At 37.1% G+C, this 23118-nt stretch overlaps 1 protein-coding gene across 11 annotated transcripts in view; it reads left to right on the top strand.

Annotated features, from left to right (window-relative positions):
- Positions 1-23118, top strand: part of ELF1 (E74 like ETS transcription factor 1) — a 126561-nt gene that overhangs the window by 60607 nt on the left and 42836 nt on the right. For 7 of the 11 annotated variants that reach the window (XM_024348533.3, XM_063792476.1, XM_016925226.4 and 4 more), the window contains one exon: positions 18854-19153. In XM_024348533.3, the coding sequence (XP_024204301.1) occupies positions 19082-19153 (72 nt within the window). In that variant the 5' untranslated portion in view covers positions 18854-19081. Of the gene's footprint in view, positions 1-7906; positions 8246-17511; positions 18280-18467; positions 18713-18853; positions 19154-23118 lie in introns of those variants that run through there. The other 4 variants (XM_063792474.1, XM_009440548.5, XM_063792475.1 and 1 more) reach the window with 4 other exon arrangements.

Here is a 23118-nt window from a genome sequence, read left to right as displayed (position 1 = left end):
GTGGTGGGCACCTGTAATCCCAGCTAGTTAGGAGGCTGAGGCAGGAGAATCGCTTGAACCCGGGAGGTGGAGGTTGCAGTGAGCCGAGACTACACCATTGCACTCTGGCCTGGGCGACAGAGTGAGACTCTGTCTCAGAAAAAAAAAAAAAAAAATGTTTTTCCTATTTCTGTGAAGAATGTCATTGGTATGTTGATACAGATTGCATTGAATCTGTAGATTTATTTGAGTTGTATCTAATTATTTATTTTATGATTTATTTTTATCATCTCTTTCCTAATCTCCTTGAGGACGTGTCAGATTTTTGTATCTATGCAGAGATATCAGTAGTTATTAGAGATGTTTAAGGATTAAATAAAAAGCAGTATACTGTACATGTTTTACTTTGTAAACCATAAAGGACTTATTAGACATTAGGTATTGCTAGCAAATAATAATATAAATAAACCTTATTGTGATATTGTACAATTCCTGGATGTGTCTTTATAGTAAAGTATTTTTTTAAATCTAGTAAGTGCCCATTACATCTACTGAGACAACTTTGAATTCTTGAACTTTCCAAGAGTACAACAAAGCGATAAAGCAGAAAACACCTCTGATAAAGACCCAGGTTCGGCCCAGTGTGGTGGCTCACGCCTGTAATCCCAGCAATTTGGGAGGCCGAGGCAAGCGGATCAATTAAGGTCAGGAGTTCAAGACCAGCCTGGCCAATGTGGCGAAACCCCGTCTCTGCTAAAAATACAAAAATTAGCCCGGTGTGGTGGCGTGCCTGTAGTTCCAGCTACTCCAGAGGCTGAGGCAGCAGGAGAATTGCTGGAGATAATGACACTGTGCTTTAGCCTGCCAAACAGAGTGAGACTCTGTCTCAAAAAAAAAAAAAAAAAAAAGCCAGGTTCAATGCAGCCTCATTTGGTCAACTAATTATTTTTACAAAAGCATCTTCTGAATGTCACCTTGTAAGAAAATGAAGATTTTGTGAATGCTGGTGATAGCAGTCTGTATTTCAGTGACGAAGAAAGGTGGTTCTGTTATTTATATCACATATTTCTTCATTGGATAACTAAGTCAGCATCATCTATTCAAAATATTTAATACTGAGAAGATATAATCATCCAAAGATGCAACAGTTCATATATTTCAAAGTTACACTGGTGTTTAAGTGAATGATGGGCAGTTTTGATGTTCAGTTGAATAATAAGAAGGATTATGTGGTAATTAGTCATACGTTTTCGAAAATCTTATTTTCCTATTTCTCCCCTCTTCCAATTCTTAGGTGAAGAACAAAAACATGGAGTAAATTAGGTGATTTAAAGAGTTTTGCCACACCCTGAGCAGAATAAAAAGCACTGTTGAGAATCTCTATTTTAAGTAATTAATGAAGAATTTAAGGAGGGCAGTATACACATTGGTGATGCGAAGTTTTCAATGTAGCAGTCAAGCTGTGGAATGTCTGTTTAAACTGTCCTCATCGTTTTTGGATGGTGGTTGCCACATCCCACTTACATGACTTGCATTGGGCTTTATAGTCATCGACCACCATCTATTGTTGCAACCCAGTTTGATAACCTCCAGCAACTTCTTTTACTTCTTCTCAAATCATGCCTAAATTCTACTGCCTGACTTTCTGTTTCCCATTGTGAACTCTTAGCTCTTATCAGGCTGTTAACTATCTCTAAACTTTGGTCATTTTTGAGTCTCTGCATTCTTTTGTGTCGGCATTCACGTACGCATACACGCACACACACAATATATTTTACTATCTTTTCCTTTCCCCTTTAGTCTCTCCAACTCCTACCTTCCTTCTGAGGTTCAGTTTAGTTCCCACATTATCTGTGAAGTGTTTTCTTTACCTGTTTGACCATCTCGTCTTCTAAAATGCTGCATTTATGCATTTAGTTGCTTCTCTTGGTCTTGTTGCAAAAAACAAGTTTCATGGGAACAAGGGCCACGCATTATCTTTATATTTTCCACAGTGCTGAGCCTAAGGGAAATTCAATAAATACTTAACAACATTTTACCACGAACTCCATCAATAATAGCACAGGTGCCTCTAAAATTAGATATTTGGGATCTTTTGATTAGTTCTGGATGCATCAAATAAGCATAACTAAACTATTCTTTTTTTGTTTGTTTTTGAGACGGAGTCTTGCTCAGTCGCCCGGGCTGAAGTGCCTCAGCTTTCTGAGTACCTGTGACTACATGTGTGCACCACCATGCCCAGCTAATTTTTGTATTTTTTAGTAGAGATAGGATTTCATCATGTTGGCCAGGCTGGTCTTGAACTCCTGGTCTCAAGTGATCTGCCTGCCTTGGCCTCCATAAAACAGTTTCCTATTAGAGAAAACCTAATGCCAGGATATTTGATGCACTTTAGTTAATAGTAACTGAAATGGATTCAACTGATTTAAAAATTGATTGAGAAATTATATTATGAAAGATGAAAGTCTAAATCTTTAATTGTTCTGTATATGTTTTACTTATTAATGGTATTTAAAGTTTGCTTCTATCTAAGATTTGTACAATAGTAAAATATAAAGTTAATGTATAATTTATAAATACCACATACAGGCATACATCAGTTAATGACTGGGATACATTCTGAGAAATGGATCATTAGGTGATTTCATTCTTTTGCAAAAAATCACAGAATGTACCTACACAAACCTAGATGGTATAGCCTACTACACACCTAGGCTATATGGTATAGCCTGTTCTCCTAGGCCACAAACCTGTACAGTATGTTACTGTACTGAATAGTATAGGTAATTTTAACACAATGGCAAGTATTTGTGTGTTTAAACAAACATAGAAAAGGTGCAGTAAAAACACGGGGACTACTGTTGTATATCTGCTTCATTGTTCACCAGAATGTTGTTATGTGGCAAATGACTGTATATATCTTACAGTACTAAGCCCGTGGCCTTCCATATTTTCATTTCTCATCTTGTGATTTTGCTGCTTCTTTTGTTTTGTTTTTTTGAGACAGGGTCTTTCTGTCTTCCAGGCTGGAGTACAGTGATGCTATCTCAGCTCACTGCAACCTCCACCTTTTGGGCTGAAGTGATCCTCCCGCCTCAACCTCACGAGTAAGCTGAGACTGCAGGCTCCACCACACCCAGCGAATTTTTTTATTTTTGTAGAGATGAGGTTTCACCTTTTTGCCCAGGCTGGTCTCAAACTCCTGGCCTCAAGTGATCTGACCACCTCGGCCTCCCAAAGTGCTGGGATTATGTGCATGAGCCACTGCGCCTGGCCTGCTTCTTGTTTTTTGGGTTCATTTGAGTTTAGAAGCTTAGATGATTGCCAGACAGTTACAAAGATGATTGTAGGAAGAATCTCATTTTAAAGATCCTGACATGAAACATCAGAACTCTTTGATGATATCCAAGCTGACTTAGAATCGTTTTATGTAATTTAAAGAAGAAAAGAGGATATTGAGCGTGGTGGCTCACACCTGTAATCCCAGCACTTGGGAGGCCAAGGTGGGAGGAATGCTTGAGCCTGGGAATTTGAGACCAGCCTGGGCAACATATCAAGACTCCATCTCTTAAAAAAAAAGAAAAAAGATGGCCGGGTGCAGTGGCTCACACCTGTAATTCCAGCACTTTGGGAGGCTGAGGTGGGTGGATCACAAGGTAAGGAGTTTGAGACCAGCCTGGCCAATATTGTGAAACCCTGTCTGTACTAAAAATACAAAAATTAGCCTGGCGTGGTGGCGGGTGCCTGTAGTCCCAGCTACTCGGGAGGCAGAGGCAGAAGAATCGCTTGAACCTAGGAGGTGGAGGTTGCAGTGAGCCGAGATTGCACCACTGCACTCCAGCCTGGGCAACAGAGTGAGACTCCGTCTCAAAAGAAAAAAAAAGATTAAAATAATAAATGAAGAAGAAAAGAGGTAGACTGTGAAAACAGATCATTCAGGGTTTTTTTTCACTCACACAGGGAGCAGGAAGTTTTGTGCACAAGGAATCATAAAGTCTTTCAAATGTGTTGGTAACTTGGGAAAAGATGGAAATGTTTATTTCCCTGGAGATTATGTCCTTAAACCTGGTTGCACTGTGACTTGAAAGAGGATCCTAAAATGTCACAGGAACAAAAGGTTGTGATTGTCAGAGAGTAGTTGGAAAGGTCTGGATTCGGTGGCAGTGAGTACAGACAGAAGGCCTGGAAAGAGGTAGTATATATTGGGTTCTTGGTGAGATTAAGGCAGGGCTGACTTCGGCTTCTTCAATTGTGGGATGGGGAAGTTGGGGAACTATAAAATGCAGAACTGCTGGAATGTTGTTTTTGAGATGATAGTGAAGAGTATTCAGATTGTGTTGGAGCTATAGTTTAAAAAAAAAAAAAGACTTTATTTTTTAGAGCCATTTTAGATTCACAGTAAAATTGAGAGGAAAGTACAGATTTCCCATATACCTCCTGCCCCTGCACATGCATAGCCTCCCCGTTATCAGCCTCTCGCTAATCACCTGCACCAGAGCGGTGCTCTTGTTACAGTTGATGAACCTACACTGACACTTTGTCACTTGAAGTTCATAGTTTACATTAGGGTTCACTTATGGTGGTGTACATTTTATGGGTTTGGGCAAATGTCACTTAGTAATAAGCATTTAAGTTTCCACATGTCTTTCTGTGGCTTGATAGCTTATTTCTCTTTAGTGCTGAATAATATTTCATTATGTGGATGCACTACAGTTTATTAATTCACCTACTGAAGGACATCTTCGTTGCTTACAAGTTTTGGCAATTATGAATAAAGCTGCTGTAAACATCCATGTGCAGGTTTTGTGTGGACATAAGTTTTTACTTCCTTTGGGTAAATACCAAGGAGCACAGCTCTATGGTGTAAGAGTATGTTTAGTTTTGTAAGAAACTGCCAAACTGTCTTCCAAAGTGTACCATTTTGCATTCCTACCAGCAGTGAATGAGAATTCCTATTGTTCCACATCCTTGCCTGCTTTTGGTGTTGTCAGTGTTCTGGATTTTGGCCATTCTAATAGGTTTGTAGTGGCACCTCATTGTCATTTTAGTTTGCATTTCCCCAGTGACATATGGTGTGGGGCTTCTTTTCATATGCTAATCTGTATATCTTCTTTGCTGAGGTGTCTGTTAAGGTCTTTGGCCCATTTTAAAATCAGGCTATTTTCTCTGAGTTTTGAGAGGTCCTTGCATATTTTAGATAACAGTCCTTTAATCTGTGGTTTGTCTTTTCATTCTCTTGACATTGTCTTTCACAGAGCAAAATTTTTAATTTTAATGAAGTCCAGCTTATCAATTCTTCCTTTGATAAATCCTGCATTTGGTATCTATAAAAAGTCATCACCAAACCCACATGCATCTAGATTTTTCTCCTATGCTGTGTTCTAGGAGTTTTATTGTTTCCTATTTTCCATTTAGGTTTGCGATCCATTTTGAGTTAATATCTGGGAAGGGTATAAGGTCTGTGTCTAGATTCTTTTTTTTTTTTTATGTGGATATCCAGTTTTTCTACCACTGTTGGTTGAAAAAACTCTTTTCTTTATTGTATTGCCTTTGTCCTTGACAAAGATGGTTGACTATATTTATGTGGTGCCATTAACCGTGCTCTCTATTCTGTTCCATTGATCTATTTTGTTCTTTCACCAGTACCTCACTGTCTTGATTACTATAGGTTATAGGTGTACTTTTAAGCTCAATCCATAGAATATTTCCGTTCACTTCTCCAGTCTAGGTATTCAGACATCCTGTCTTACAAATCTGACTACCATTTCCTCACACCTTCCACATCATGAGGAGCTATTTTAGCCTTGTTAATACATTTGGAGTTTTGCCTGTAGGTGATGGAAGCCATTAATTGTCAGAGAAGTAAGTTGATCATATTTTCACTTTTGGTGAGTGACTCCTACTCCAGGCTTAAGAGCCACTGGAGTGGGGCTAGAGTAGAGGTAGTAAGGGCCGATCAAATAAATGTATGAAAGAGCAGTTCACCTAATAATGAGCATGAAGTGATTTAGATGACCTTTAAATCTTGCTTTCAGTTGTTGGTGTGCCTCCGTGTAAGAGTGAAACTTCTTATAACAGAATACAGTTTCTACCAGAAGAGAGTTATGCTGTGTGGGAATTGGAGGTGGGGGAGGCGTGTCATGTAGCAAAATCTCCTGGGGAACTTTGAAACAACATATCCCTGGCTTTTCACCCCCAATCAGTGCCAGCATGAAACAGTTACTAATGGGAATCTGCTGTATTCTCAGATGGGGGAACCATTGCACTAGGGCATGTCTTTTCTAAGAAAATGGAAGTATTAACTGGGAGAATAAAGGGTCACAGAAATGAAACAGTTTACTTGCAAGTTAAATCTTGTTTGTTGGAGAGAGAAATTTTTTTAACTGCCTGAACAGGTTTTGCTGATAAAGACGTTTTAGCATGTTTATGTTTTCTTTTTAATGAACAGAATTAAAACAGTATCTCATAACTGTTAGATATTTCTCTTGTTTGTTTATTTATTTATTTTTGAGACTGAGTCTTGCTCTGTTGCCCAGGCTGGAGGGCAGTGGTGCGATCTCAGCTCACTGCAATTTCCACCTCCTGGGTTCAAGTGATTCTCGTGCCTCGGCCTCCAAGTACCTGGGATTACAGGCACCCCCCCACCATGCCTAGGTAATTTTTGTATTTTTAGTAGAGACGAGGTTTCACCATGTAGGCCAGGCTGGTCTTGAACTCCTGACCTCAAGTGATCTGCCCTCTTGGGCTTCCCAGAGTCCTGGGATTACAGGCATGAGCCACTGCACCTGGCTGATATTTCTCTTTAGATTTTGAATTCTCTTTGTTTTCAGAACATGCTCAAAAAAAGAGTTAAACTTGAGACCACAGGTATGGACAGGTCTAGGTATTCAGTCTGTTTGGCTGTTTTGCAGGGTGCTATAAATGCTACCCTCGTATCAGTGTATTCTGATACCAGGTTAGCCCAAGTGGCCAATGATGGGAAGTGAAGAACTATGTGAAAGAACTGGAATTTCAGGTTTGGGTAGTGAGTAATTGTGGCCCTGCCTTCAGAGTCCTGGAACTTTTCACCTGGTTGTCAGCAAAAAGGCAAACACATAGAAAAGTCAGTCTGTTTAGTTTGATCATATTGATTTTTTTTTTTTATTATTAGCATGGTTGAAGCTAAGGTGACCTTGATCAAGTTGCCAAAACCTGTTTCAGGTTTGCTTAAGTCACCAGAAGTTTGATTGAGACATCCTATACAAAAAAAAAATCGATTTGTGCTTTATTTACATAAAAACAAAACTATACTTTTGATAACGTCCTGGGCACTTCCCTCTGCTTACTCCCCCTCAATTAAAAAATGCCTAATTTAAATTAAAGAACCCGGCCAGGTGCAGTTTCATGCCTATAATCCGAGCACTTTGGGAGGCCTAGACGGGAGGATTGCTTGAGCTCAGAAGTTTGAGATCAGCCTCGACAAGATGATGAGACCCCTTCTCTACAAAAGAAATTATAAAAAATTAGTCAGGTGTGGTAGTACACACCTATAGCCCCAGCTACTCAGGAGGCTGAAGCGGGAGGATCACTTGAGGCCAGGAGTTTGAGGCCATAGTGAGCAAGGATCATGCCACTGCCCTCCAGCCTGGGCAACAACGAGACCCTGTCTCTAAAAAATAAATAAAAACTAGTTCCTCGCCTGCTGGGTGCTTAAGTTGGGCGGATAGTAGCAAACGGGCTCCGCTAGAGGACAGAGCCGCCCAGCCCCGCTCCCCCCAGACCCATCGGTGCGCTGCCCACACCTGCAGGCAACTGGCTAATTGGGTCTTGTAGCTGAAATGTGAAAAAGGCAGCAGTCCCAAAATGAAGGAACACCTGCTGTGTCTCAAGCGCCTGGAAACCAGAGGCCCAACAACATCTGTTGCTTTTGTTGGTGCTGTTGTTGCAGCTGCTCCTGCCTCACTGTTAGGAATGAAGAAAGGGGAAAATGCAGGAAGAACCACACACACTACAAAAATGGAGAGTATCCAGGTCCTAGAGGAATGCTAAAACCCCACTGCAGAGGAAGTCTTGCCCTGGTCTCAAAATTTTGACAAGATGATGAAGGCCCCAGCAGGAAGAAACCTTTTCAGAGAGTTCCTCTGAACAGAATACAACAAAGAGAACCTACTTTTCTGGATTGCCTGTGAAGACTTAAAGAAAGAACAGAACAAAAAAGTAATCAAAGAAAAGAGAAAAGGCTAGAATGATATATGAAGATTACATTTCTGTACTATCACCAAAAGAGGTCAGTCTTGATTCTCGAGCTAGAGAATTCTTGAGTTAGAGAGGTGATCAACAGAAATTTGTTGGCTCCTAATCCTCACATGTATAGTTCTCTCCAGCCCCAAGTAACATCTTTTCAGATGAATTCCAGGGGATGTTCAAGACTTTGACTCTAATGAAAACACTACAAAAGGAAAATGTTGCCCTAACTGATAGAAGGTCCCAGTTTGGGAATTGATTTTATTCCTATGACAAAAGCTCTAAGATGAGTAGGGAAAAGGAACACTATCAAGCATTGATGACAATAACCAAATGTAATATTTTTCAATATGTCATATGTGCAATGTGAAATTCATTCTTCCTTCATTATTTCTCATATTAAATCTCATTTCAGAAATTTTAGAATTTTAAAACTGTTGACTTATACCTAACTGCTATCACTGCATAACAGCTTTTAAACAGTTAGAAATAAACATTTTAGAATAATAAACAGATTGTGTTTCTATCCTAAGCTTGGATACATTTCCTTTCTAAAGATCTAGCTCTTATTGCTGTATTAAAAGAATGCCACATACAATGCTTACTAATGGAAATGTGTGTTCACAGATGCACTTAGGGAGCGTAGTGTAAAAACATCAGGAACTTAAAATTACAAATTTGATTTCAAGTTACATTTCTGTCTCATGCGACTTTGGGCAAATCGTTTATCTTCTCTGAGTTCATTTTCTCTTCTGCAAATGACAAATAAAATAATTATCAGGATGGCTATGAGCATTAAATAAACGTGGAAAGAATAAAATGTGACATTATTTTATCAGAGTTCTTCAACTCAATAATTGTTATTTTATGCTTGTATTAAATGTCATTTTAATGCACTTTCCCCTATTTTTTTCCAAAACATACATTAAACATCTGATTTAGCTATTCATCAGAACATACAATCATATTTTAAGATGGAACACTATATCAATGTTATTGCTTTGCTCAATAATGTGATCCCAAATCACTACTTGCAGTTCACCATCACCTAAAATCTATAGAAATGTTTCTTTCAACGACATACATAGATAGATAGATATACAATTGTAGGTTAAAATTAAAGTTTAAATAAGAGAAGTCATTTGAAAATTTTATTTCCAAAGGAAATAAAACAACATTCCCAAGGACAGAAATAATATCAAGTTATTTGCTAAATATATAAATGAGTTATAGGCCTAAGACTAAGATATAAGAGATTGACAATTAGAAAACACTTTTCAATATTAAGGTAGTATGATTTTCTTTAACAATTTTACAATGAAAATAAAAACTTAATAAAAGGTGGTAACGGGCCAGGCATGGTGGCTCACACCTGTAACCCCAGCACTTTGGGAGGCTAAGGCGAGAGGATCACTTGAGCCCAGGAGTTCCAGATCTGTCTTTGCAACAAAGTGAGACCCTGACTCTAAGAAAAAATAAAAATGTTTACAATAAAAGTAAAATTTAAAATAGTAATGTGTCCATGAAAACTTTAATTTTAGAGTAGTTTTATATTTACAGAAAAACTGTAAATAGAAAGGGCCCTTACAGACCTATGGGACATCTGTCAAAATTAATAAACCAGTATTGGTCATTAAGTTCATACTTTATTCAGATTTCCTTAGTTTTTAACGTGATGTCCCTTTTCTGTCCCAGGATCCCACCACATTACATTTAGTTGTCATGTTTCCTTAGGCTTCTCTTAGTTGTGACAGTTCTGAAAGCTTCCTTGTTTTTGATGACAGTTTTGAGAAATAAACTGGTATTTCGTGGAATGTCCCTCTCTGGAGATTTGTCTGATGTTTTCCTCATGACTAGACATGGGTTTTTGGTTTTTGGAAGAACACAAAGGTAAAGTGCCATGCTTATCACATGATATCAAAGGTATATGCCATCATCAGGACTCTTCTTAGTTGTGACAGTCTCTCAAACTTTAGGCTTCTCTTAGCTGTTGATGTTAACCTTGATCACTTAGCTGAGTTAGCATCTATTATGTTTCTCCACTGTAAAGTAACACATTTTTTTTTTTTTTGAGACAGAGTCTCGCTCTGTCACCAGGCTGGAGTGCAGTGGTGCGATCTCAGCTCACTGCACCCTCCGTCTCCCGGGTTCAAGCAATTCTCCTGCCCCAGCCTCCCGAGTAGCTGGGACTACAGGCACACACCACCAAGCCTGGCTAATTTTTGTATTTTTAGTAGAGACGGGATTTCACTATGTTGCCCAGGCTGGTCTTGAACTCCTGAGCTCAGGCATTCCACCTACCTCAGCCTCCAAAGTGCTGGGATTACAGGTGTGAGCCACTGCACCTGGCCAAAGTAATACATTTTTAAAGAGATTATATTGAAGGTAAAATTTCTGGACATTTACACTGAGCTAAACAAATTCTGAGCAGATTCTTCAACCCTGATATTAGGTTCCATTAAGTGATTACTAATACATGCTATAAAGAAAATACAGTAAAGTAGAAAAATAAAAGTCCAAAAGTCTTATCCTGAATATTCACCTAATAGAGGCGAAAGTGAATTTTTCCCTTGAACTATCTGGGTAAATAATTACAATAATCCTCCATATACTTTCAATATTAAATATCTTAGTCTTACTAATTGTCATAAGAGGTAACTTAAATTTAAACTGGCAGTTTTACTTAGTGCATTTCTATATTGCCCTCCACTAGTCAATGAACACTGAATATTGAAATAATGTAAAAGACCTGATGTATTTCCCGCCGGCTTTAACCAATTTGTCATAAATATGTTTCTTGTATATGATTTTTGAATGTTTGCTAAATAATGTGTTTGGTTTTGTAAAATTATGTATCGAATGTGTATAAATTTTTACTACCATGTTCATCATACTTAATCTATAACCATATATTGTACTCCACCAATGTTTATTAGTGGACAATAAAGAAGTTTTAAATGCATGAATACAACTTAAGAGACACCACAGTTGGTTATTTTGCAATGCCAGAATAACAGTGGGTACTCAATAAATTCAATAGTTAATCCAGATTATGTTTCCTCCAATTTAAGCTTTTCTGGTTTTTTTAATTCCCCCTTCCTAGAGTCAGTTTTATCATTTAACCTATGTACAATAATATATTTCTGGAAAATGCTAGAATTTTCACTATGTAGTAGAATTTGAGCATGACAATAATGTAAAAAAATTCAGAAGTCTCAAACTAGGTAGCTTTCTTTGAGTTTTCAAAGTAAATCAAAATAGAGCTGTTTTCATTTTACTATATTGTGGAAATCTATGGATGTTAGTGTAAAATGCATGTTCATTACACTGACTTAAAATGTTTTGAATTAATAAAGAATTCAACAATAAAAAAATTAATTAAAAAATAAAAGAATGCTTAATTTTAAGTAGCTATCTTGCATACCTACCTAAAATATATTCATAGTAAATACATGGTACCTGTTTAGATTGCAAAAACATAGTTTTAAACTTTCTCAACTTTCTTAAATTCGTTGAATATTTGAAAAAATTTAAACGAACAGTTGGGGTATAGAAACATTTTCTTTTTCAATTATGAGAACACTGAGTGCAATGAAATGATTTGTTTGCCTTGTGACATTAACTTGTGTTTTTTCCCTTCAATTTTGTGTGTAGAATACCTGGTTTAGAGAAAGCAGGAACTGAGAAAGTATGACTATTCTTTTTTGGGAAAGTTCGAATCTGGTTTCTTAACTATACCTACATTTTGGGATGTTTCTTTATTGTTTTTTCCATATTCACATATTTTAATGTAAATTCTAGCAATAATTCTGTATTTAAAATAGCTAGAAAGGCTAGGCATAGTGGCTTATGCCTGTAATCCCAGCACTTTGGGAGGCTGAGGTGGGCAGATCACTTGAACTCAGGAGTTTGAGACCACCTTGGGCAACATAGTGAGACACTGTCTCTACTGAAATTACAAAAATTAGCCAGATGTGGTGGTGCACACCTGTAGTCCCAGCTACTCGGGAGGCTGAGGCATGAGAATCACTTGAACCCGGGCGGAGGTTGCAGTGAGCTGAGATCGTGCCACTACACTCCAGCCTAAGCGATAGAGCAAGACTCTGTCTCAAAAAGAAAAAAAAGAACTAGAGAGAAAAATATCAGTACAAATCTATTTTGAAGTATTTTAATGAGTTACTAAATTGTGGTAGCCTTCTAAAAAGGCTTATACATGTTTCCTTTTTACTTTTTAGGCTGAGTGAAAATGTAAGGCAAGATGATATGATATAGTAAACTTGGGAAATAATAATAGTAAAACTCTAAGATTTAAAGTAGTAAATAGGGAAATCTACAAACCCTCTGCACCAGTTGTTTCAGTTAAAAATATGGTTGAAAATGATTTATCCCAAATATCAAGAGATTGCATAATATATAAAAGCATTTTAATTGACAGTTGTACTGGGGTATGGTAAGGTACTTTTGCTAGGTATTTGTCTAGGGGATTTCTTATTTTTCCAGATATTCTGCTAAGGAAAAAATATTAATGAAGTTCTATTAATATAGATATAAAGGTATCAGTAGGAAATCTGGGCTTTTCTTCCTTTCTTTGCCACTAACTGGCTGTGTGTCCTTGGACACATCAGAATGCTCTAGGCCTAAATTATTTATCTTTTTGGTGAATATGTTGTCCTAGGTAATCCTTAGATCTTTTTCAGCTCTAATATCCTGTGATTTCACACTTTTTAGATTGAGAATTGGCAACCTTTGGAAGACTGTGTGCAGTTTATCTTCATACCACTGACTTCATTTCTGCTGGGAGCTAATATAGAGCCTTCTACCATATTATAAGAGAAAACAGATTTTTTAAAAGACCAAACTATGGTCAATCACACAGGAATTCAGTCATTACAGATTATGGGTTTATTGCTTGCTTCTCATTTCTACTTGGTATAACTTCACTTCTTTTCTCTCACTTTCTTACTCTGTTTTCTTTCATTTCGGTTATATTTTTTCAATGGTTTTTCCAAATATTGCATTTCTTACCATGACTATCTGTATATACTGAAAAGAGCCCTTTTATTAGGTTACCACATCTTGTGAAAGTTCTTTCTGTTCAGTTACTTGGTGTCTAGAGTTACTGTAGCATTCCAGTTTTTTAGATACTGCCAACCTACAAACATGCCATATGTACATAAACAGACACAGTCTGAATTACATACTTTATTAGAGAAGTCATTCAACCACGTCATTGCTTTAAGCTGGTATATTTCACCTTCTTTATCCCAGAATTGTCTGATCTAAAACCTTTTTGTTTGGTTGATTCTCTTTATTAATTTTCTTTCTTTCTTTCTTTCTTTTTTTTTTGAGACAGAGTCTTGCTCTGTTGCCCAGGCTAGAAGTGGCGTGCCTTGGCCTTACCACAGCTTCTGCCTCCTGGGTTCAAGCAATTCTCCTGCCTCAGTCTCCCAAGTAGCTGGGATTACAGGCGCTCACCACCATGCCCAGCTAATTTTTTTTGTATTTTTGGTAGGGACGGGGTTTCACCATGTTGGTCAGGCTGGTCTCGAACTCCTGACCTCAGGTAATCTACCCGCCTCGGCCTCCCAAAGTGCTGGGATACAGGCGTGAGCCACGGCACCGGACTATTTATTAATTTTCACCATAAACAGTTGGTACCATAGTAACTTAAAAGGAGAGCAGTGATTTTCGGCCGGGTGCTGTGGCTCACGCCTGTAATCCCAGCATTTTGGGAGGCCGAGGCGGGTGGATCACAAGGTCAGGAGATCGAGACCATCCTGGGTAACACGGTGAAAGCCCGTCTCTACTAAAAAATACAAAAAATTAGCCGGGCGCGGTGGCGGGCGCCTGTAGTCCCAGCTACTCAGGAGGCTGAGGCAGGAGAATGGCGTGAACCCGGGAGGCGGAGCTTGCAATGAGCCGAGATGGCGCCACTGCACTCCAGCCTGGGCGACAGAGCGAGACTCCCACTCAAAAAAAAAAAAAAAAAAAGCAATGATTTTCTAAAAATATATTTATGAATTCGTGGGTTTAATATCCTTGTGTCTAAAAACCTTTCTGAAGGAATCTTAAATTTACATTCAATCAGTGATCAATTTTGACTATCATATTTTTTTTAGTACCTGAAATCTTCTATAATAAATTAAACAAGTAACCATTTGAAGTGGTTATAGTAGCTAGTAGTGTGGCTGAGGGTTTTGTGTTTACCATCAGTGAAGTCATTTTGTTTGGAATGAGGCATAATGGGACTCTGTGTTAGGGAAGCTTGCCAGACAGAGTGAAGTCCTAGCCTTGAAGCAACAGGATTTGTTAAAAAGACGCCAAACCTTGAAGCACTGGAATAGAATTACAGTTTTGTTGACAATGGGCTATAATGTTCTTTTTCTGGAGTCTAGCAAATAGCTATGGTAATAGAGACTTCCAGGGAGTACAGAAATGACCCTTAAGGAATTATTAGTTACCTAGCATGCACCTGTTACATATTTCTTGCATATACTTACAGCGCTAAAGAAGCTAATGTTAATTCAGTGCATGTTATGTGCCAAGTATTCTGCACATGCATTTTTGCATCTACACAACAGCTCTAGGTTTTGGTATTACTTTACCCGTTTTACAGAAGGAGGAAACTTGAGACTGATACCTATTTTATGGAAAGAGGGGACTGAGACACCAAGCAAGTAACTTGTCCAAGGTCACACTGCAGAAGATTGGCACCCAATCGGTCTGACTCCAGAGCCTGTTCTCTGAACTGCTTTGTGTTACTATTTTACTTTAACTCCAAAGCTTATTTTGGGGATGACAGGTTAGGAACCTTGTTGCTAAGTATTCCTGTGGCATGTCTCCTTGGAGAATAAGAATATGGTCCTCACCCAATTAAGAGACATCTGAGCCAGCCTAAGATTTTTTATTATCTGGTAGATGTCTGCCTGGATGCCCTCTGAAAACTGTGCACATAAGTTGACCGCTTATGTCTGTGTGATGAAGAAGTAGTTTCACTTATGTTTTTTCTTGTTACTTTATAAAGACTGACACTTTGAAAAAAACATGTTTGAGAACTATTAATACAGCAGAGTGCTTCCTGACTATAATAGATAATTAAGGATGGGTAAATTTAAACAAGTTTTAAATTTACTGAGGACCTTTCAATTTGTTAGGTTAGAACAGAAGCCTTTTTTCTAATCTGAGTGCCCATATTTTTTTTCCATCTAAGACCGTATTTGAGGAATTAGATGATGCATTTAGTTTTGGACATGTTTTTTACACACTGACTTCAAGGGGCACTGATGTAGACTTGTCTTATAGTTTAGTGACTGGATTTGGAGCTCAGAAGCTGAACCTAGAGATGGAGATTTAAAAAATTTTTTACATATGCGTTTACTTAATCTGTGTTATAAACTGTTATAGCAGAAAGGACTTTGGTGGATTTTAGAGGCCCAGCTGTATATTACAGTTTTAGAGAGAGTCCTGATTTAGGAAACAAGAATTCTAGTTTTAGTTCTGTTTTGCTTGTAGACTGTGAGAACTTGACCACCCCAATTTACTAATTAAAAATGGAATCATTGATTTAGATCTTCAGTCTTGTCTGTTACTGAAAAAATTGTAAGATATCTGGGCTTTGTAATCAAAGATTATAAGAATCTTTGATATCTACAGGTGCTCCCTCTGGATCAGGTATCAGAAAATGTATTCTCAAGAATCACCTTGATGCAGAAGGGTATATAAGTACACAGGGGAGAGGAAGAGGAGCAGGAAAGATGACAGAGAATCAAAGACATGATTAAGCCAGTAAAATGCTTTTCTTTACTTACACATTTTCAGTTTATGGACTTCTCTATAGAAATAAGCAAAAGCTACATGCCAGAGCAAAAGTGTCTTTTTCTGCTGCAATAAGTGGCTTAGTGATTGTGGGGAGCCATTTCAGTTTTGATTTATTACTGTTAGTTGTTAGTATGTATAAGGTGTGGGTATGTTGATTGCTTATCCTGATTTTTTAGATTTCTGAAAGACAACTGTTAAAGCACAGTAGCAGTGTGGAAGTGCTGGTACGAAAAGGTACATGACAGCAGTGGAAAAGAAAGTGAAACTTAAATTTACCTAGACGTATTCACACTGGCCATTGGCACAATGTCATTTTGCATTTATGAACAAATGGGTTTTGAAATAGCCTTCTGGAACCTAATCTTTTACAGAGAAACTTCTGTATCAGCAAACATCCCTTGATTCTGGTTATATTTTCTTACTCTCGTTTTTCAAACTTATGATAATAGTTTCCTCTTTATCAGGAGTACATCAGTTATTCTTTTTTAAATAAAGGATATTTGTAGAAATAGCTTAAATATCTAATGATATTTATTTATTGAACACAGAGTCTCATTCTGTAATGCAAGCTGGAGTACAGTGGCAATCATGGCTCACTACAGCCTTGAACTCCTGGGCTCAAGTGATCCTCCTGCCTCAGCCTCCTGAGTAGCTAGGATCACAAATGCACACACACCAACACAGCCAACTAATTTTTTTTTTTTTGTAAAGACGAGGTCTTGCTATGTTGCCCCGGTTGGTCTTGAACGTGTAGTCTCAAGTGACTCCTTCCCCACCAGCCTCCTAAAATGCTGGTGTTAGAGGTGTAAGCCACCATGCCTGGCCTGATAAGATATTTAAAACAGTATTTGTCATCAATATAATCCTTTTTGTCATCACTGTGGGCACACAGGTTTGGGAGGTACAGAAGAAATTTTAGACAATGGTTATTTCCCCAGAAGAGGTTTTGCTTCAGTTGTCTTGGTGCCTGGCACATTGCCTTGCAAATAATTGGTACTCAAACATGTATTCAGTTGAATTAAGGGGACACAGTTTTCAAATGTAAGACAATGTACTACAATTCATGCTAAATTGGTTCTACAGGCAGTAATTGCTGTGTTTTTGAAGGGAGCAGTCCTTGTAGTTTGAGGCATAGATGTTGGGAGGCTTTGTGAAATAAATGGGGCTTGAGCATGGAATGGAAAAGATGGGATTGAATGCTGGCAAGTAGAAGATGGGTGTGTTGCAGGCATGGGAAATAACAGAAGTTGAGAAAAGAGGCAAGATTGAATAGTTAGTGTGGAGGAACATAAGGCAGGTCTACTATAGAGGAATTGGGTTGGATGATAATTTAAGGAAAAAGGTATTATAAATTATAATAAGTACAAGGCCAAATGTATCTATCTGTGATCAATTTAAATCAAAACACTTTTTTTTCCCTCTTCTAGATATGGTACATTGCTCAAAAACCACCTGAATGTGCTAAAAATACTTTCCCAGTGTTGGAGTTAAACTTCCTGTTAAAAGGGAGTGGATGAGAGTGGGAAATTTGCTGGGTTGGAATTTAGTGTAGTGAGTAGAAATATCATCTGAATTGGATTCTTAATTCTTATTTTATTTTGAGTTCTTGCTAGGAAAATCACAGTCATCCATGATGACCCCTAAAGCCCGGGACACATAGGGACTTGGCTTTGCAGAAATTAGGAAACCGATAAAGTGATTTGGCTGACACATACTAGCTGGATTTCGTTTTCAGGGAAACTGATTCACTAGATCAGCTTCATCCCCAGACTTGTCTCTTTAAAATTATTAGGAAATTACTGGCCATCCTTTCCTTGGAGTCAACTTCTTTTTTAAAGTGTTTGTAATAAAACTGTAAATGCTAATTCAAAGAACTAATGTTATTTAATGTGATTATTTTTGTATCTTTCTTTTCAGGCCACATTTATGGCCATAATCATTTGATGAAAATGTAGTAAGATTGTGATAAACACCTAAAGAATTTTTTCCTTTTGTTAGTATTGATAACTTTTTTTTTAAATAGGCAAACATCTTTGGCAGACATTTTAAAAGCCTTTGTCTCTTCGCTGTGAAATTGTTTTCACTACTAAGTTGCGTTTCTGTTTTTCTACTATTGTAAAGTGCAGTTCTTTGCATGTTCTAATTTGCCATGACGTGGTCAAGTGCTGTTTCCTTCCTGTTGCTTGCAAGCCTATGCTAGAGATAAGGATACATTTCAGTGCATTAAAAAAGAAGCCACTGAAGACAGGCTTAAGCATGGTAATTTTTAAAACATTTTACTTATCGGAAGCCTTTTTAAAGAACAGAAAGAGTGGGCTTTAATTTCTGCTTATTTTTAAAAGATTTAAAAATAGTTCTTACTAAACTTTAAATGTATTTGATTTTAAATCCTTATATAAATCCTCTTAAAGGTGAAAATATATACGTTGTGAAATTACTCATTGGGTAGCAGTTTCTATGTATGTGCTTTCCTGAGTTGGTGAAAAGAAGGAAATTGTTTATATATCCTTTATTGCGATTACAACCCTCATTATTGCTGGGGTTTTTTGACCTTTTTTTTTTTTTAAATATTGAGTACTTTAACAGTAGTTTAACTGGAGAGTGGGGGAGAGAGGCATAATTTTCAGTAGTGACAGATGATCTTAGCAGGAGCAAACTCTTCAAAGAAAATATGTAACTTTTTAAAAAGAGCGTATGTGCATTAGTCGTGTCGACTTTATTTAAAAACGTTAATAATAAAAAAATGCTTTGGTGATACTGCCCTCTGTATCAGTTATTATATCCTAAGTGGGTGATTGCTTTTTCATAACTAATCTAAGCTTTTGTTTTTTAGGCCAAGAAGCTTGAGAGAAGAAAAATTTCAGAAAAATTGTCTCAATTTGACTAGAATATCAATGAACCAGGAAAACTGAAGCACCTTCCCTAAAGAAAACTTGGGTATACAATTACTCCACAGACAGAGCTGAGGGTTTTTTACCCAAATCAGTCACTGGATTTTGCTGCCTGATACGTGAATCTGCTTGGAATTTTTCTCATGTGGATCTAAGGGGAATGCTTTATTATGGCTGCTGTTGTCCAACAGAACGACCTAGTATTTGAATTTGCTAGTAACGTCATGGAGGATGAACGACAGGTATGAGATTCAGAGAAAATTTCATTTTAATGACTTTATTATGATTTTTCTATTCATATCAGAAAATTATTTCCTTTAAAAGACAATGAGAGAAACTTTATTGAAAGTAAAAATTTATAAATGAAATATTTGGAGGAAATATGATACTATGTTTTAAGCACCAGTTAATTCATTAAGAATAAGTCTTATCCTTAGCTTTGATATGGTAACAAGGAAGTAATACATTTGGGATTCAGCTTGTTTTTTTGTAAAATGAGACTTAACACTAAATGCCTCAAGTAATTATTTTTAAGTACTTTGAAAAGTTCTAGAGAATATACTGCCTTTTAATGTATGTGGTTAATTAATGTTTGTAATCATGGGCTACTTCTTCAAGTAGATGAGACAACGTTAGCGGTCCCATAATCATACATCATTTCAGTCCAAAGCATGTGACTCTGAGGAAGTTACTTAACTTCTCTAGATCTAGATTTCATCATCTGCAGAATGAGGGGATTGAACTGAAGAATTTCTAAATCGGCTTTCAGTGAATTTATATAAGATGTGCAAATTACTGTTTTCAGTACATAAAAAAGATCTAGGAGATACTGAGTAAAGGATCTAAGATTAATTTTAGTCTCCTTCCCCCCTCCCCACAACACACACACACAAAAGAACTGGAACGAGGCTAGAGTTTCTTGGGACTTTACAATTAACTTCATTTTAAACAAGTTATATAGGGAATGTAAGACATGATATGGGAGAAATAGTGTACGTGTTGGAGAGACTCAGACAGGGTACTAGGAAAAATATTTTGAGAACCAACCTAAAGTTGATTTATCACTGAAATAAGCCTAATGCTCAACACCTAATTTTAATAGGCCAATTATAATATGTAATGCCTTTATTCTGGAAACATAGTTACTACAAATAATAAAATTCCTACTTTTGGCAGAGTGAATTTAATGATTTTTATAAAATTAAAATTTTTTTAGCTGTGTTGTCCATTGAAGTGACAGAACAAAAAGTTTATAAATAAACCTACAAAAGGTGAGGATTTGGATTAAGTTGCCTTAACATCAGGATGAGCTTTGACTAGGGAGGATAACAGGTTCAGGGAGAGAATTGCTTAGTCTTGATTAAAAATATATTAATAGTGATATGGATTTAATCTAGAGACAATACAAAATATATTTTAGGAAGAAAGGTGTTTTGAATTTGGTTTAAGACAGGATGTTTGTGTGTATATTAAGGTTTGAAACAGTGTGTTTACTATGCAGCCCTCTTAAATGAAAGATGCTGTATATAGATGCTAGGCTTGATGTGGTGAGGTTTGATCTCAGGATGTAGCAGCAGAGGACAAAGCCCTAAGCCACTCACTAATATGCTCTAGTTATAGTGGATTTGACACTCTTTGGAACATGAGAGAAGTGAATTTTACATTATGGTACCATATTCATACATGTGTCTACATAGCCTAAAAAAAAGTTTTGCAAAACAACACTTATACACTTACTATGTATGATATACTTAGTTTGTTTTGCAGAGGTTATTTATGTTTTTGGAAAGGGAGATGGTACTGTTAGCGTAACATCAGCATGTACATATATGTATTTTCTTAAGTTATTTATTTTTGTCTAACAAAATGAATCTATATTTTGTGCAGGTGTTATAAGGATTTTATAAGTATTAACCATGTAAGGTAAATACTGAACCCCATTTTATAATGAGGAAATTGAGATATCAAGAGGTTAAGTCACTTTCCTGGAATCATACAGCCAGTAAATAGTAGAGCCACAATTTGAACTCAGCCAGTTTGATTCTCACTAATGATGTTTTATATATTCTTGCAATAATGTGTGACAATCTTACTGTGTTATAATCAGCATCAAAATGTTTACAGCTCTTGGTGAGTTTTGGCGTCTTCAGTCTGTGGCCATCAGCATAGCAAATGTAACTGCTTTGCAGGAGGGTAGATCCAGTGCTGTTGGTGATATTAGCATCTTATCTAACCTGGGGCTCTACCTCCCTGTTTGCTTATTAGGTTAATTTGTTTTTAATGGAAAAGCAATAACGTGCCATTTGTATTAATAAAAGAAGTCACCTAATACAAAGATACATAAAATAACTAGTGAAAAATCTCTCTTCACCCTTAGTCCTAATCTAGTTTTCCTTCCCAGAAGAAACTAGTATTAAGTATTAATATTTTGTGTGTAATTTTTTTAGAAAAATGTCTGAACAAATGAACATACATATATACAAAACTGCATACAGAGGTTGCTTTTAAGACACAAATGAAGTTATGCTAAATCTTTTTTGTGTCTCATTTGTTTTCACTTAATGTATTATAAATATTTGTGTGTATGTTGATTCTACATCATTTATATTTTACATCATGAGCAGCCCATTATTTATTTTACAGTTCCTGACATGGCTGTTACCAGCATTTTGCTATGATGTACAATATTGCAGTGAACATCCTTGTTTGGAAGGCAGTAGATCTACCTAGTAGTAGCGGTGGTTAAGAGCTCAGGTACTGAAGTTGAAATGCCTGGGTTGAATCTTGGCTCCGCTGCTTATTATCTCTGTGACTTTGGGCAAGTTACTCAACCTTTCTGTTCCTTGGTTTCCTCATCTGCAAAATGGGGATGAAAATAATAGAACCTAAGTTATAGGATTGCTGTGAGAATTAAATGAGTTGATGTTTCTAAAGCTTTTAGAACTATGTCTGGCTCATAGCTAATATTTACGGAGCACTATAATTTTGTCATTACGTGTGTGTGTGTGTGTAGTGTATCTTTGTACACTTATGTGATTATATCTGTAGGGTTATTAAAAACAGAATTACTGAGCTTACTAAAAATATAAATAAAAATATTCTTTTAAAAGGCTGTGTTACGTGGACATAAAGATGGACAAGGCTGTGTTACGTAGACATAAAGAGGGACTACTAGATGGGGAAGGAAGGAAGCAGGCAAGGGTTGAAAAACTAACTATTGGGTGCTGTGCTCACTGCCTGGGTGATAGGATCAGTCATACCTCAAATCTCAGCCTCACCTATGTAACAAGCAATATACTCATGTAACAAACCTGCACATGTACCCCCTGAATCTAAAATAAAAGTTGCGGGGGGGAAGAGGAGCTGTGTTAATTTCTACTACTACTAATAGTGTATTTCCCAAACCATTATCAACAGAAGTCCTTTTTTTTTTTTGGCCAGTCTTTTTAGGGTGGAAATGACATTTTACTATTTTAATTTGTATTTCCTTGACTACTAGTGGTGAAGTGGTTTATTTGTAAATTTTATTTATTGTCAATTAGAGTTTTCTTTGATTTACTTATTAATATATCCTTTTGCCCAGTGGGAATTTTTTAAGTATTATGGTCACTACATTAGAATCATTGATATTTTCTCCCAGTCTAGTATTGTCTTTTAACAATGTGATATCTTGTGCGCTATAGAAATTTTAAATGTTTTTAATAAAAATATGTCAATATTACAAATTAATAATATTAGTTTTGGGGGCTTTTCTTGCCTTCTGCTTAGGAAAGCTTTATTCTCTTCACTCCTGTCAATCCTAAAATTAGTATATACTCTCTTTACATTTTCTTTTCTTCTTTGTTTTTTTTTTTTTTGAGACTGAGTCTTGCCTCGTCACCCAGGCTGGAGTGCCGTGGTGTGATCTTGACTCACTGCAACCTCCACCTCCCAGGTTCAAGCAATTCTTCTGCCTCAGCTTCCCAAGGAGCTGGGACTACAGACACGCACCACCACGCCCAGCTAATTTTTGTATTTTTGGTAAAGACAGGCTTTCACCATGTTGCCCAGGATGGTCTCCATCTCTTGACCTCGGGATCTGCCTGCCTCGGCCTCCCAAAGTGCTGGGATTTCAGGCGTGAGCCACCGCCCCCGGCCTACGTTTTCTTCTAGTATCTTTCATATGTTTGGCTCCTCAGTCCATCTGCAGTTTATTTTTGTATGATGT

The sequence above is a fragment of the Pan troglodytes genome, chromosome 14 (assembly GCF_028858775.2).
Source record: "Pan troglodytes isolate AG18354 chromosome 14, NHGRI_mPanTro3-v2.0_pri, whole genome shotgun sequence".
Taxonomy (NCBI): domain Eukaryota; kingdom Metazoa; phylum Chordata; class Mammalia; order Primates; family Hominidae; genus Pan; species Pan troglodytes.
Note: the sequence above shows the minus strand (reverse complement) of the source record. Positions and strands in the feature narration are given on the sequence as shown.